This window comes from Cherax quadricarinatus, chromosome 44, assembly GCF_038502225.1.
Source record: "Cherax quadricarinatus isolate ZL_2023a chromosome 44, ASM3850222v1, whole genome shotgun sequence".
NCBI classification, from domain to species: domain Eukaryota; kingdom Metazoa; phylum Arthropoda; class Malacostraca; order Decapoda; family Parastacidae; genus Cherax; species Cherax quadricarinatus.
Genome location: NC_091335.1, coordinates 3,337,405 through 3,353,444, shown reverse-complemented (window position 1 = coordinate 3,353,444; position 16,040 = coordinate 3,337,405). Strand labels below are relative to the sequence as shown.

The window sequence follows — 16,040 nt, the reverse complement described above, 5'->3', positions numbered from 1 at the left end:
GCTACTTTGCTTGTGTCGTGATTCACGAAATCGTAATGACACGATTGCAAACAAACCATACCACGCTAGCTGGAGATTCGTCTGTAAAAACTTGCATTTGTGGTCACAGTGGTGCCTATGCTAACCTTCCTATGGTGTAGAAATATGCCTAGTTGGACGAATTTTATTGTGGCTAGCTGGTCCAGTGTGTAACGCGACGGTCTGGAGTTTTGAGACTCTCTGATCGCGGGTTCAAATCCCGCCCGTGGTATGGTTTGTGTGGTGATGTTGCCCAGTCTGGAGCAGACTATCTGTTCTCTCATGTTCTCTGACGTCACACTTATTTCCTCAGTGAAGACCTATCTCAAACGTTTATTTAGTTCCTCATAGTTCTTCTCCTCTTATAAATTCTTCTTCTATAACTTGGTCCTTTATTCTTATCTTCCTTTTTTATGATACTGCTAAATAAAATGTTTGGATCTGACTTTGCTTTGTCGCTCATAATCTTACATTATCGTTGTCTCTTCTCACTCGTGTATTTGTTTCTGGCTCTAATACTTTATCTAATGGCGTCCATCCTCTGCTTTCTCCATTTCTTCCACGTTTTGGTATTTATTATATTTATCTCTATACATTTGTTGTTTCATGGTTTCTCCTTAACTTTTTTACATTTGGGTACTATTTTCTCTCTGTTCCCAGCACTCTCCCGGGAGAAACTTCACAATCTCTTCTGTTGCCTTTTCTTTCAATTCCCCTTCTCGCTGGACCACATTCTGGAATTTTCTCATCCTCACATAGTCCCCTCCTCTATAGATTAGTTACTCTCTTGCTTGCCCAGTCCCTGGACCCATTATGTACCTCTGTAATCTTTTGACTACCACCCACAGGATGGGTATGGGGTGCATAATAAAGATATTAAACTAACTCTTTCAATCTCATTTATAAATTCATTTGCACCAGATATTCAAAGTACAGGATTATGTTCACTCGTCCCCAGTCAGGTGAGTTCGTGTAAATACTGACAGAGTGGTAGAGGTGACATAGGTGAGCAGAGACATGTGACAAATGGAAAAATATGCAACCCGATACTCCTGGAAATACGCAATTATTCAAGTAGTGTTGCGCATGTGTGAAGGCGAGTTGGGTGCGGGTATATAAGAGGTGGTAGTGTAGTCCTCTACCACTTGTCGCCCAACACCAGCATCATCACCGTCACTCTTTGGTTATTGTGCAGGAGACTTGTGGTAATGTCTTCAACACTGGACGCCACTACAGGTAAGCTCACTTGTAACATTACCTATCAGACTCTCAGTTCCGTTTTCCTGATAATTATTGCAAAGTATTGAGAGGGTTCTTCTATGGTTGTGTACTATTTAGCTACATACATATATAAATATGTGTGATGCTAAACTTGGTAACTGTGTTGCAATTACAGATGAACGCTAATAGTGGTAACCGTGTTAATGATTGTGGTGATGCTAGTGGTAGTGGATAAACCCACAACTTAAAGTTGTGGCAGTAATTATAATGGTAATGGTAGACATGTACAAAACTTGTGATATGGTAGTGATGAAGTAAGGGTAGTGAGGAGGGGGTGGTGCTAGCATCTGTGGTAGTAGTAATGGTGGTGGTAGTAGCGATGGTGCTGGCAGTGGTACGAGTGGGGTGGCAATTTTGCTGGTAATGGGGGCAGTGGTGGTCCTGGTAGTGGGATTAGCGGTGGTAGTGGTCTTGCTGGTAGTATACTTATAAGAGGTTTCGGGGTCAATGCCCCCGCGGCCCGGTCCGTGACCAGGCCTCGTGGTGGATCAGGGCCTGATCAACCAGGCTGTTACTGGTGACCACATGTAAACCAACGTACTAGCCACAGCCCGGCTGGTCAGGTACTGGCTTTAGGTGCCTGTCCAGCGCCTTCTTGAGTACAAACAGGGGTTTATTGGTAATCCATCTTGTGTATGAAGTCTTGGGCTCCCTGATACTTATTGCGTTGTCTCTTAGCGTACTCGTGGCACCCTTTTTTTCATTGGGGGATGTTGCATCTCCTGCCAAATCTTTTGCTTTCGTGGAGAGTGATTTTCGTGTACAGATCTGGGACTAGTTCCTCTAGAATTTTCCAAGTGTATATTATCACTTATCATTCTCGCCAGGGAGTACAAATAAAGGGACTTCAACCGTTCCCAGTAATTTAGGTTCTTTATCGTACTTATACGTACCGTGAAAGTTTTGTTATTCTTCAGGTCTGCAATTTCGCCTGCCTTGAAAGGGACCGTTAGTGTACAGCAATATTCGAGCCTAGAGAGAACAAGCGATTTGAAGAGAATCATCACTGGCTTGGCATCCCTAGTTTTGAATTGGTAATGGTGGCAGTAGTGGTGCTGGTAGTTATAGAGGAAGTAGGGTGGCGGTAGTGCTGGTAGCAGCAGAGGTTTGGTGGTAATGATAGTGGTAATAAAGATGGCTGTAGAGGTGGCAGTGGTAATGGTGCTGGTAGACACACAGCTAGTTGAATGACTCGCCCAGCAAACTGAGCTTCCCTACGAGGTCAACAGAGTTAAGTGGCAGTTGTCATCTGGTTGTCAGTCTACTTAACACCACTTACAGTTGCCAGTCTAGTTAACACCACTCACAGTTGCCAGTCTAGTTAACACCACTCACAGTTGCCAGTCTAGTTAACACCACTCACAGTTGCCAGTCTACTTAACACCACTCACAGTTGCCAGTCTACTTAACACCACTCAAAATATTACACAAAACATTCATTAATTTCAACTGCTTTAAATTAAACTTCCAAATATCTTTATTAATAATGGTTAGTGAAAACAAGCACAGAAAAAATAAACTGTACCGTCATGTGTAGTTAGACATTATAAAAAGGGAATTATAATAATTAAGCGCTAAACCCACAAGGGTCACTCAGTGCTTATGAAAGAAGAGAACCCATATGAAACAATAATGAAGGAAAATAGCTGTCTGTATATTTCGGCCTCCAGTTGAGATCCTTTCCAGCAGATACAAAGGAATGAGAGGAGAGATCAGGCATATATAAAAGTAGGGAGAGTGGGTGGTTGCTTGATGGTTAAGTGGAACCTCGTATTGTCGGGGTTAACCTTCGTGGGCCCTCAAACAACTGGAAGATAGTTAGAACATAGGCCTACAGCCCAAAGGATAATATGAGAAAGCACTAACCCGTAGGGGATTATATAGTTCGTCTGGGAGTGTGGTAATTAGTTTTGATCTAAGAAAGGGGAGGGCAGCCACAGTTCTTATGGCTAAGAGCATTTTACCAAGTGGAACGTAGGCCCGACCTTTTGAAGCAACAACACCTTGTAATGTAAATACTGACATGACTGTCACGTGAAAGTAATCACCGTCCATCACCTGAAGGTGATCATCTATTACGAACGTAGGTAGCAATTTCAAGACCTGTTGTACCTGGCTATAACTAAAGTATCTAGTCAAGGAACTACCAGACAGTTCAAGGCAAAGACTAACACAGAAGAGTAGTTTTTCTTTACCGTTATATTCCTTCACCATGATAGGTACAGTATTCGTAGAGTTCATTTAGCAGTATAATAAGCCAGAGAGCAAAGAATCACTCGTAACAAAAAGATTTGCACTCCAGAACAGACAAGAGTAGGAATATATAAGATCAGCTTGAGTGAGCGTCTGACCCCACAAGCGAGTGGTCAAGCACGTCACATCGGCTGGCTGGGCCACCTTTCATGTTATGAACAGGCTGATTGGACTAAACAATTAAGAGCAGTGGGGCCCCTAAATTACCTGTTCCATTCTGAATTACCAGTTTCCTGGTCTAGGTGTGATAAACGTCGAATAAATTGTAACATACTGGGCGCACGTCATACCATTTATAACATCATATATCTTTATTTCTACAAGTACATGTACAAGGTATACAGGCCTCGCTGACATCAATAACATACTACTATAGAAAAAGCCGCTTGTTATGCAGAACATTTCGGGCAAATTAGGTCAGTTTTGTCCCCGGATGCGACCCACACCAGTCAACTAACACCCAGGATGCGACCCACACCAGTCAACTAACACTCAGATACCCATTTTATACTGATGGGTGAACATGGACAGCAGGCGTCTTATGGGAACACATGAAGGTGATCACCGTTCATTGATACGGTGATGTACAATGCGTTGTTATTTGCTAGTAAACACTGCCATGTGTGAGGCAGCCAGCATGGGGTCGCATATACGGATTAATGGTCTCTGCTATATTGTACCATGTAGTACATTGCTTAAGCTTATGTTACACTGTGTGTGTGTGACCTAATTAATGTTTGCATAAATAACTCGTTATGATTGTGACAAGATTGTGACATGTAAATAGTTCATTACCACTGTAACTTGTTTAGCTATTAAAACTTTGGGGGCCCAGTTCCTGAACCCATTATGTACCTCTGTGATCCTTTGACTACAACCCACAGGATGGTTATGGTGTGCAAAATAAAGATATCAAACTAAAACTAACTCTCTCCTTTTTGGGAATCAATAAATTTGCATTCTCGATTCAAGATATATTATCACTCTCATTATAGTTGAGAAGCAGTGAACTCCTCAGGAGGACTTTTTAATTTATTCAGCCCGTAGAAAATCCCAAATTGCGGACTAAATTTGGTTTATTCTTTGAGGCATTACGTTTTTCCAGAAACTTATGATCTCATGTAGAAAAATTATGATTGCATGTTTCATTTAACACTTAATGTATCTGATAATTAATGTCAGTTGCTTCATTTTAATGACTTAAAAACCTGAGTAATTACACTGAAAAAAATTCATCAGAGATCACAAAGATCCATAAGAGGTTTATTTTGCACCCACTAATTTTTTAATAAAAACTACAGTAGTTGTCCAAGGAAAAAAAAATCATGTCAGTCTTTATTTCCTTCAGCTTATTTCTGTCAATTAACCTAGTGTTATTCTCCTAGACGACAGTTCAGCTGCATTTTATTCAGTGGAGAGACTGCAGGAGAACTGCACTTGTATCTGTCATTGTGTTTGCCTACACATTTGTATTGCTATATATACTTATTGAAGAACTTCGTTTTCCTACAGATTTCATTTTTTTTTAATTTATAGTAAGATGATTATAATATTGTTAATGATGTTTTATTTTTTGTTATTAAATTCGTAGGAATCATACAGCGCTTGGGAAATGGGTAATTCGACTTAATTGTAATAAATGAAGGGTAACTGCAATTTCTTTCACTAAATCCTGCAGCAATATCAAGGTGCCTCTTCCTCGCCAGTACCATTGACGACTTCTGTAACATGAAGATAGTCATGAGAATACAAGTCACAATACCATGGCGGCTGCAACAAATTAGAGATGATCTAGATCTGTCCCGGACCATTATCAAGTGTCGGTAAGTTCTCAACCATTATCAAGTCACAACTGAAAGAAAATGGAGGGAAGGCAGAAGAAATGAAGTGAGAATCACAGGTCACGCAAACATTACACTATTTGACAATGTATGACAGACATAAAATATCGAAATAGAAAAGCGGTCAACACGCCTTCAATAATATCGATCAATATTTGATACTGTCGGTACTATTGACGGTGTGTAAGTGAAGATGGTTTTTAAATATATTAAAGCAATCAAAATGAGTTTAATATTACTGACGAGTTTAAAATAAAATTGCGTAGTTAGTTATTATTATTATTATTATTGGGAAAACTCTTCGGTAACATTACTACGTTTTTGACATACTTTTGAAAAGAAAGCTTTATTTCCGTATTCTATACTGATAGAAGAGACAAGACATGGTGGATTGGAAAACTGGGATGACTATGAAAATAAATTACATGTTAGTTTACTGCTACTGTGTGTTAGTTTTCGTCCCTTTTGCTGTCCTGGATTAAGGGACTCGTTACATATAGGGGCTTCAGAAAAAAATGTTCCGTTGTAATCTTCTGTAATGTTGTTGCGTTCATTGAGAAGAGATAAACCCATAGGAGTTCATGTAACTCCTGGGGAATGGGAGGTAATTATGTTTAATGGAAGGAAGGACAGCCTTTCAACAGCACCTGCAAGCCTACACTGTACATCAAGACTCTACTTCTGCACTACCATGGTTCACTCTACAATAAACAGTTCTCATATTGTTGAGACTTGATTCACTGTGATGATAAGCGCTATAATTGTGTTGTTGACTCGTCTCACTCATCACCGCTCCTTATCCTGTCAGATCTATTCTTGTAAAATCTGAGCATGTAGTCAGTATTATACGAGTTTTGGATTATGTGAGTAAATTACCTGCAGGAGGTTTACAGGGTATTACCTGAATTATTTCGTGCTAGTAATATGGGTGAGATAAGTGGGACTTAGTCACAGTAGGTCGCCGAACTAACTCTCTCAATGCCCACTTCTTCACCACTCTCCCCCTCAAGGGAGGTTCCTTGACGCTGCCGAGGGGCTCTCGATCTAGGGAATTGGATCTGTGTTCCGGTTCCCTAAACTGAGTCTGAATACCTTCCATTCCCCCCCCCCACACACATTATATAATCTTACGGGTTTAGCGCTCCCCCATAATTATAATAATTTACCACTCTCGCAAAAAGCTAGAGCTGATATTAAATTAATAATCACAATATTAAAACCATCTACTCTGGTAAATTAAAATTGTGGACTGTATATAAGAACATAAGAACATAAGAACGAAGGAACACTGCAGAAGGCCTACTGGCCCATGCGAGGCAGGTCCAAGTCTCCTACCGGCTTAAGCCAATGCACCCAACCTAGACAGGTCAGGTCACATTGACTTAAGGGAGGAACACGGCAACCGACCTGTTAGCACAAGCTATCAGGTCTAACTCACACCCACCCACATCTACTCATGTATTTATCCAACCTATTTTTAAAGCTACACAACGTTCTGGCCTCTATAACGGTACTTGGGAGTTTGTTCCACTCATCCACAACTCTATTACCAAACCAGTACTTTCCTATATCCTTCCTGAATCTGAATTTTTCCAACTTAAAACCATTGCTGCGAGTCCTGTCTAGGCTAGATATTTTCAGCACACTATTTACATCCCCTTTATTTATTCCTGTCTTCCACTTATACACCTCAATCATATCCCCCCTAATTCTACGTCTTTCTAGAGAGTGCAGTTTCAGGGCCCTTAGTCTATCCTCATAGGGAAGGTTTATGATACATGGGATCATCTTTGTCATCCTCCTTTGTACATTTTCCAGAGAATTTATATCCATTCTGTAATACGGTGACCAAAACTGTGCAGCATAATCTAAATGAGGCCTAACCAAGGATGTATAGAGTTGAAGAACAACCTGAGGACTCCTATTATTTATGCTTCTTGATATGAAGCCAAGGATTCTATTAGCTTTATTGCGAACACTTATGCACTGTTGTCTTGGTTTCAGATTACTGCTAACCAGAACTCCTAAATCTTTTTCGCAATCCGTAATATTAAGATCTACATTATTTAGTTTATATGTGGCATGGTTATTGTCCTGTCCAACATTTAGAACTTTGCATTTGTCTATATTAAACTGCATCTGCCACTTCTCCGACCACTGCATCAGTCTATTCAAATCTTCCTGGAGTGCTCGAATGTCCTCGTCAGAATGAATTCGACGGCCTATTTTGGTGTCATCGGCAAACTTGCCGATGTCGCTCTTTATGCCCTCATCTATGTCGTTTATGTAGATTGTGAACAGCAGGGGGCCCAACACTGACCCCTGTGGAACACCGCTCGTGACGCTTCCCCACTCTGATTTCTCCCCATTTATGCAAACTCTCTGCTGCCTATTTGTCAACCATGCCTCTATCCAGGAAAAAATTTCTCCTCCTATTCCATGTGCTTTAATTTTCCTCAATAGTCTCTGATGTGGGACCCTGTCAAAAGCCTTACTGAAGTCCATATACACAATATCATATTCATTACCATGATCTACCTCCTCAAATACCTTAGTGAAAAAAGTTAATAAATTCGTAAGGCAGGAACGCCCCTTTGTAAAACCATGCTGAGATTCGTTGATTAATTTATGCTTTTCAAGGTGGCTACGAACTGCCTCGGCAATTATTGATTCCATAAATTTTCCCACTATGGAGGTTAGGCTTATTGGTCTATAGTTCGAAGCTAAGGACCTGTCACCTGTTTTGAAAATAGGTATCACATTTGCCATTTTCCACTTATCTGGCACCATGCCAGTTTGTAGTGATATGTTGAAAAGATTAGCCAAAGGTGTGCTAAGCTCCTCTTTACATTCCTTTAGAACCCTTGCATACAGTTCATCAGGGCCTGGGGATTTGTTAGGTTTTAATTTATCTATTTGCCTAAGGACCATGTCACTTGTGACCCTAATAGTGCACAGTTTATTATCGTCCTGTTCTACATAATTTGTCATTACTGGAATATCGCTGGTATCCTCCTGTGTAAAAACTGAGAGGAAGTATGTGTTATAAATTCTACACATTTCCTTATCACTGTCAGTGAGCTGACCCGAGGAACTTGCTGGGTACTTGCTTGCTGGGTACACAAAAGAAATTCGTATTACCACTTACCATTTAATTACTGTAGATGGATCACACCCTAACAACGGCCTGACACCTAGACCCTACACTGGGCAGCTAGAGATCTAAATGCAAGGACTAATGGTGCACTTCCCCGTGAGTGATGGTCATATCCCTCATCTTCCGCCATACGTAATTCCTGAGGTCCCGCAAATTTTCTGCCTCAATTATTCAGCAGGGGACATTAACATGGGTTCCTATTACAAATTTAGGCCGAAACCCCCCAATTTGGTTCGGAAGATGCCGAATTATAGCAGAATTTTCCACAACAACCAGTGTTCCCAAATTACAAATGGCATCGCTCATTAGCTGTTCTACACCCCCCCCACTCGAAATTTCTCGAAAGGGTCAAATCAGCATCATATTTTATTACACAATTATTTTATTCAAATTTACACATGCTGAATTTAGGAAAATCCTAAATTTTCCACACGAGTAATAGAACAGGGAGAATGGAAGGCAATAAGGCTTGATTCAAAGAAAGGAAGGATTGATCTAATTCCCTGAAGCAAAATTTCATGAGTTCCCTGGAAGGTTACACAATTAGCTCTGCTTCTCATATGACTGTCAAGACATTGATTGTAAACTTCTTGGTAGTTTGCTATATTGTGAAGCGTAATCTGTGGTGATTGTGAAAGTCTTCAGCAACAAGCTACCTAGTACCTCCAGTTAGTATCACTCTGTCTACTACCAATCTAGTTACAACCATTCTCACTACTAACATTCTAGCTGGGACTGGGATCATAAATCATGTCAGTACATAAACTACGGTTAAAGTGCTGGCTATCGTGGTGAACCATGTACAATGATGCTGGATGCTTCATAAAACATGTATTGGTTGCAGGTATGGCGTGGTTGGTAATGGTTACAGTGCTGGCTATCATGGTGAACCATGCACACAGTGATGCTGGACACTTTTTTGCTGCAACTCCCAAAGTTCTCCCCAGGATAGGACGTCGAGGAGACCTTCCACCACTGGTAAGTATTGGTAACATTTTTGTGATCATACAGATAATTATATCCTTAGTAACAAGTTATTGAAGATCATATTTAAATTATCACATTCTTATACTACTTATTCTTCACTTTCTGGACGTGCCACATCAGACGACATTACTCACAGAAGCTGCTCAGAGCTCTGGCAAAGCTGGTCAGAGCATCACTGAAGCTCTGGGCCAGCTGGACACTGACAGAGATGGATGTATTGGTATAGAAGAGCTACTGCGCATCCCCATATTGAAAGTCGCTATCTTGCTTCAAAATCCTGCGCTGCTGCTCCCTCAGGCTGAAGGTTAGTAACACTAAAGGTAGGCTGTAGCCACAGTGTATGTTGAAGGTTAGTAACATGAGCGATTGGTTGTAGCCGCATTGTGGTGAAAGTAACACTAGAGAGGTAGGTAGAAGCTACACACTGTGTGCGTGATGGTTAGTAACTAACACAATAGGCAGTAGCTGCATAGTTGACACACGAGTTAGTTTAACATCTTTATTATGCACTCCATACCCATCCTGTGGGTGGTTAACACACAAGACACTCCACATTTTTGTATGAAATATAGAAAAAATATATTTGCTACAGAACTCTTAAATACAATCATACAATGCTAAATAGTCATTTATGTAAAAGTACTGAAGCACCATTAAATCACGGAGAGAAAACACAGTAAGTATCCGGGGCCCAAGACTGTTCAACAGCCTCCCACCAGGCATAATTAGAATTAATGATGGACCCCTGGCTGCCTTCAGTAGAGAACTGGACAGATACCTAAAGTCAGTGTCGGATCAGCTGGGCTGTGGTTCGTACGTTGGATTACTTGTGGCCAGCAGTAACAGCCTAGTTGATCAGGCCCTGATCCACCGGGAGGCCTGGTCATGGACCGGGCCGCGGGGGCGTTGATCCCCGGAATGCCCTCCAGGTAGACTAATTTCTGTCCTTTGAAGTGAACTGCCTGTATATAAATTTATCTTTTTTTATTGTTATTTGAAATATGTTCAGTTTGTGTTGCTACAGAGTCTATGTAACGTCACTGTGTCCTTAGTCTTCATTTTTTCTCATAATGAAAGAGACTGAATCTTTTAAGGTCTTGCAGCACAGAAATTTTTGATGAAAGAGAAAATGTCTTTATTAACTAAGCCAAAGAAAATACTATGCTGTTGGTGGACAGTAGTCACCTAGGTATAGTCTGTTGGTGGACAGTAGTCACCTAGGTATAGTCTGTTGGTGGACAGTAGTCACCTAGGTATAGTCTGTTGGTGGACAGTAGTCACCTAGGTATAGTCTGTTGGTGGACAGTAGTCACCTAGGTATAGTCTGTTGGTGGACAGTAGTCACCTAGGTATAGTCTGTTGGTGGACAGTAGTCACCTAGGTATAGTCTGTTGGTGGACAGTAGTCACCTAGGTATAGTCTGTTGGTGGACAGTAGTCACCTAGGTATAGTCTGTTGGTGGACAGTAGTCACCTAGGTATAGTCTGTTGGTGGACAGTAGTCACCTAGGTATAGTCTGTTGGTGGACAGTAGTCACCTAGGTATAGTCTGTTGGTGGACAGTAGTCACCTAGGTATAGTCTGTTGGTGGACAGTAGTCACCTAGGTATAGTCTGTTGGTGGACAGTAGTCACCTAGGTATAGTCTGTTGGTGGACAGTAGTCACCTAGGTATAGTCTGTTGGTAGACAGTAGTCACCTAGGTATAGTCTGTTGGTGGACAGTAGTCACCTAGGTATAGTCTGTTGGTGGACAGTAGTCACCTAGGTATAGTCTGTTGGTGGACAGTAGTCACCTAGGTATAGTCTGTTGGTAGACAGTAGTCACCTAGGTATAGTCTGTTGGTGGACAGTAGTCACCTAGGTATAGTCTGTTGGTAGACAGTAGTCACCTAGGTATAGTCTGTTGGTAGACAGTAGTCACCTAGGTATAGTCTGTTGGTAGACAGTAGTCACCTAGGTATAGTCTGTTGGTGGACAGTAGTCACCTAGGTATAGCCCACACACTTGCTCTTTCTTAAGTGCTACCACAATTAATTTAAATCTCTTTATATACAACATTTCTATAACACCAGCCACTCGGTAATCTAACACTTAATATTCAATTTGAAGTTGCTGGCTGGTATTTATTTTAGATCTAAAGGTTAATACATTCAGCAGATACTGAAGCGAGAGAGACCTACACAACAGATCTTCGACCTGAACCTCGTCTTCTCAGGTTTTTGCAGAATTGAAAATTCAAAATACAAGTTAATTGACAAGTGAAAACATCAGTGAGCTCGGCGAGACTACAATCCTGAAGAGTGGAAGATAATGAAGACGCAAGACTAAGGTTCAGTGTAGCAAGGTTCAAAGAATTTCTATGGCTGACACTCGCAGTATAACACAAGTTTAAGACACTTTTGTACCAGTTACAAAAGCTTGTGTTATATATCCACTGTAAAAGTCAAACATAACATATTTGTTGCGTATTAAAAAGAAATTCACGAAAAGTTTGTAAAATAGTCAGTATTTTAAGCTGCTTTTTATACTTGTTCAGAAAGTTGCTTTAAAATTAATGAAAGAATCATGTGTATTAGATATTTTTTTTTATTCACTCAATATTATTTTTTATACTTCGAAGAAACTGTAATATTTCTAGTTATAACTTTAAACATAAGGTATTTTTAGCGTTACACAGTATTTATTTATTTATATTCTTAATTCTTTTATTTATTAATTTCAAGGTAATGATTATTTATGTATGTATGCATACATTATTTATTATGCAAGTTTAGTCATGTTGTTGGAAACTTAGTCTTTCCTGATGATTATGTGGCTCTAATATTTCTGATGAGCATCATGTGCAAATATAAAATAGGTCATATAAATCATGTGAGTCACGTTTTAATGTTTGATTCCTACGTTAAGATGAGCTCTGTACAAACTTTTTTTTTCTTATTTAAAACCTTATGTACATAAGACACACTTATGACTCAGCATACATAAGCATGAAATAATTAGTTACATAATACAAATACAGTTTACCCAAATAAAAAATTAAACTTTATCCACCTGCAAGTAGCTTAATTATACACAAAAAATCCCATTTCGTTAAACATAAGACAGGAATATATATTAACACCTTTTTTTTCACTGCATTTGGTCAAGTATATTTTTGAGAGTGTATGTTAGACAATAACACTGATGTACACTCAGCATCCATGCACATTATTCTGCAGGATTGGCATAACTTTAAAATATAACATTAATATATCTTACTGGAATTTTTAACAGGTAACTACGAAAGTGTATTGAAAATGACTAAACAAAATTATTCATTATAATTTTCTTTAATATGGATTTTCCAAGATATTTTCGTTTTGTTTCATTTCCCGCAGTCTTTATACCTGTTGAAGTTTTAATATTAGTGCGAGGTGATATTATTTAGTGAGGGAAGATTCTACATGTATACATACCCTGGTGTGAGGGAAGCCTCTACATGTATACATACCCTGGTGTGAGAGAAGCCTCTACATGTATACATACCCTGGTGTGAGAGAAGCCTCTACATGTATACATACCCTGGTGTGAGAGAAGCCTCTACATGTATACATACCCTGGTGTGAGAGAAACCTCTACATGTATACATACCCTGGTGTGAGGGAAACCTCTACATGTATACATACCCTGGTGTGAGAGAAGCCTCTACATGTATACATACCCTGGTGTGAGAGAAACCTCTACATGTATACATACCCTGGTGTGAGAGAAACCTCTACATGTGTACATACCCTGGTGTGAGGGTAGCCTCTACATGTATACATACCCTGGTGTGAGGGAAGCCTCTACATGTATACATACCCTGGTGTGAGAGAAACCTCTACATGTGTACATACCCTGGTGTGAGGGTAGCCTCTACATGTATACATACCCTGGTGTGAGGGAAGCCTCTACATGTATACATACCCTGGTGTGAGAGAAACCTCTACATGTGTACATACCCTGGTGTGAGGGTAGCCTCTACATATATACATACCCTGGTGTGAGGGTAGCCTCTACATGTATACATACCCTGGTGTTTACCTGGAGTTTACCTGGAGAGAGTTTCGGGGGTCAATGCCCCCGCGGCCCGGTCTGTGACCAGGCCTCCTGGTGGATCAGCGCCTGATCAACCAGGCTGTTGCTGCTGGCTGCACGCAAACCAACGTACGAGCCACAGCCCGGCTGATCAGGAACTGACTTTAGGTGCTTGTCCAGTGCCAGCTTGAAGACTGCCAGGGGTCTGTTGGTAATCCCCCTTATGTGTGCTGGGAGGCAGTTGAACAGTCTCGGGCCCCTGACACTTATTGTATGGTCTCTTAACGTGCTAGTGACACCCCTGCTTTTCATTGGGGGGATGGTGCATCGTCTGCCAAGTCTTTTGCTTTCGTAGTGAGTGAGGGAAGCCTCTACATGTATACATACCCTGGTGTGAGGGTAGCCTCTACATGTATACATACCCTGGTGTGAGGGTAGCCTCTACATGTATACATACCCTGGTGTGAGGGTAGCCTCTACATGTATACACACCCTGGTGTGAGGGTAGCCTCTACATGTATACATACCCTGGTGTGAGGGTAGCCTCTACATGTATACACACCCTGGTGTGAGGGTAGCCTCTACATGTATACACACCCTGGTGTGAGGGTAGCCTCTACATGCATACATACCCTGGTGTGAGGGTAGCCTCTACATGTATACATACCCTGGTGTGAGGGTAGCCTCTACATGTATACACACCCTGGTGTGAGGGTAGCCTCTACATGTATACATACCCTGGTGTGAGGGTAGCCTCTACATGTATACACACCCTGGTGAGGGAAGCCTCTACATGTATACATACCCTGATGTGAGGGTAGCCTCTACATGTATACATACCCTGGTGTGAGGGAAGCCTCTCCATATATACATACCCTGGTGTGAGGGTAGCCTCTACATGTATACACACCCTGGTGAGGGAAGCCTCTACATGTATACATACCCTGGTGTGAGGGAAGCCTCTACATGTATACATACCCTGGTGTGAGGGAAGCCTCTACATGTATACATACCCTGGTGAGGGAAGCCTCTACATGTATACACACCCTGGTGAGGGAAGCCTCTGCATGTATACATACCCTGGTGTGAGGGTAGCCTCTACATGTATACATACCCTGGTGTGAGGGAAGCCTTTACATGTATACATACCCTGGTGAGGGAAGCTTCTACATGTATACACACCCTGGTGTGAGGGAAGCCTTTACATGTATACATACCCTGGTGTGAGGGCAGCCTCTACATGTATACATACCCTGATGTGAGGGAAGCCTTTACATGTATACATACCCTGGTGAGGGAAGCTTCTACATGTATACATACCCTGGTGAGGGAAGCTTCTACATGTATACATACCCTGGTGACGGAAGCTTCTACATGTATACATACCCTGGTGAGGGAAGCCTCTACATGTTTACACACCCTGGTGTGAGGGAAGCCTTTACATGTATACATACCCTGGTGTGAGGGTAGCCTCTACATGTATACATACCCTGATTTGAGGGAATCCTCTACATGTATATATACCATGGTGTGAGGGAAGCCTCTACATGTATGTTAGCACTGTATATATACTGTAGAGTATGTATACATGTAGAGGGAAGCCTCTACATGTATACATACCTCTGATGACATGTTACCATGAATCGTGTTATTAAGAAAATACTTGTAAATCTTCCATTCAGTAACATTAATGCACCAGTCAGTACTCAGACAAGTTATGAACTTTGCGGATAACAATGTTGTCCATAACGGTAGACAAGTTATGAACTTTGCGGATAACAATGTTGTACATAACGGTAGACAAGTTATGAACTTTGCGGATAACAATGTTGTACATAACGGTAGACAAGTTATGAACTTTGCGGATAACAATGTTGTACATAACGGTAGACAAGTTATGAACTTTGCGGATAACAATGTTGTACATAACGGTAGACAAGTTATGAACTTTGCGGATAACAATGTTGTACATAACGGTAGACAAGTTATGAACTTTGCGGATAACAATGTTGTACATAACGGTAGACTATCTAAAAAAATAGTTTAATGTCTATGGGAAAAATTTGGTATTTATATTTAGTGATAACTAAGACTGACTAGGCTCGTTGGTTAAAGTAGTAACGCCACTGATTAGCAACTGAAGGTCCAAGTTCGAACCCTAGACGAGTGGAAACTTTGAGTACATTTTTTTTATCTATGCCTCTGTTCACGTAATAGTAATTAGGTACTTGAGTGTTAACCAACTGTTGAAGATCTCATCCTTGGGAAAAGGATCAAAGGGTTACAGTGGAACTAAGCCAGACTGAGTGACTTTCTTGGGTTATTATTGGATTAATAACCCTAAGGGTCAGTGCAAGAAAAATCATCTTCAGAAGCTTTGGCTTTGACACGGAAACCTTTCTGAAGCCAATGAAAAGCAGGGGTGTCACTAGCACGTTAAGAGACCA

At 40.9% G+C, this 16,040-nt stretch overlaps 1 protein-coding gene across 3 annotated transcripts; it reads left to right on the top strand.

Annotated features, from left to right (window-relative positions):
- Positions 1–1,106: 1,106 nt before the first annotated feature.
- LOC128697575 (uncharacterized) lies at positions 1,107–12,892 on the top strand. Of its 3 annotated transcripts, XM_053789375.2 has the most exons (5): positions 1,152–1,254; positions 5,231–5,375; positions 9,395–9,528; positions 9,658–9,841; positions 11,692–12,892. In XM_053789375.2, the coding sequence occupies exons 3-5, from the start codon at positions 9,397–9,399 to the stop codon at positions 11,766–11,768; spliced, it is 393 nt and encodes a 130-aa protein (XP_053645350.1). In that variant the 5' UTR covers positions 1,152–1,254; positions 5,231–5,375; positions 9,395–9,396; the 3' UTR covers positions 11,769–12,892. The 3 variants fall into 3 exon arrangements, with proteins under 3 accessions (XP_053645349.1, XP_053645348.1, XP_053645350.1); XM_053789374.2 differs by lacking the exon at positions 5,231–5,375 and having other exon boundaries at positions 1,107–1,254; positions 11,695–12,892; XM_053789373.2 differs by lacking the exon at positions 5,231–5,375 and having other exon boundaries at positions 1,107–1,254.
- The last annotated feature ends 3,148 nt before the right edge of the window (positions 12,893–16,040 follow it).

Bases quoted from the DNA above. Each gene is read 5' to 3' on its own strand.
- LOC128697575 (XM_053789373.2), top strand. From the start codon at position 1,227: ATGTCTTCAACACTGGACGCCACTACAG. The intron at 1,255-9,394 runs GTAAGCTCACTT...TATTGGTTGCAG, and splicing joins AACACTGGACGCCACTACAG to GTATGGCGTGGTTGGTAATG. The intron at 9,529-9,657 runs GTAAGTATTGGT...GTGCCACATCAG, and splicing joins GAGGAGACCTTCCACCACTG to ACGACATTACTCACAGAAGC.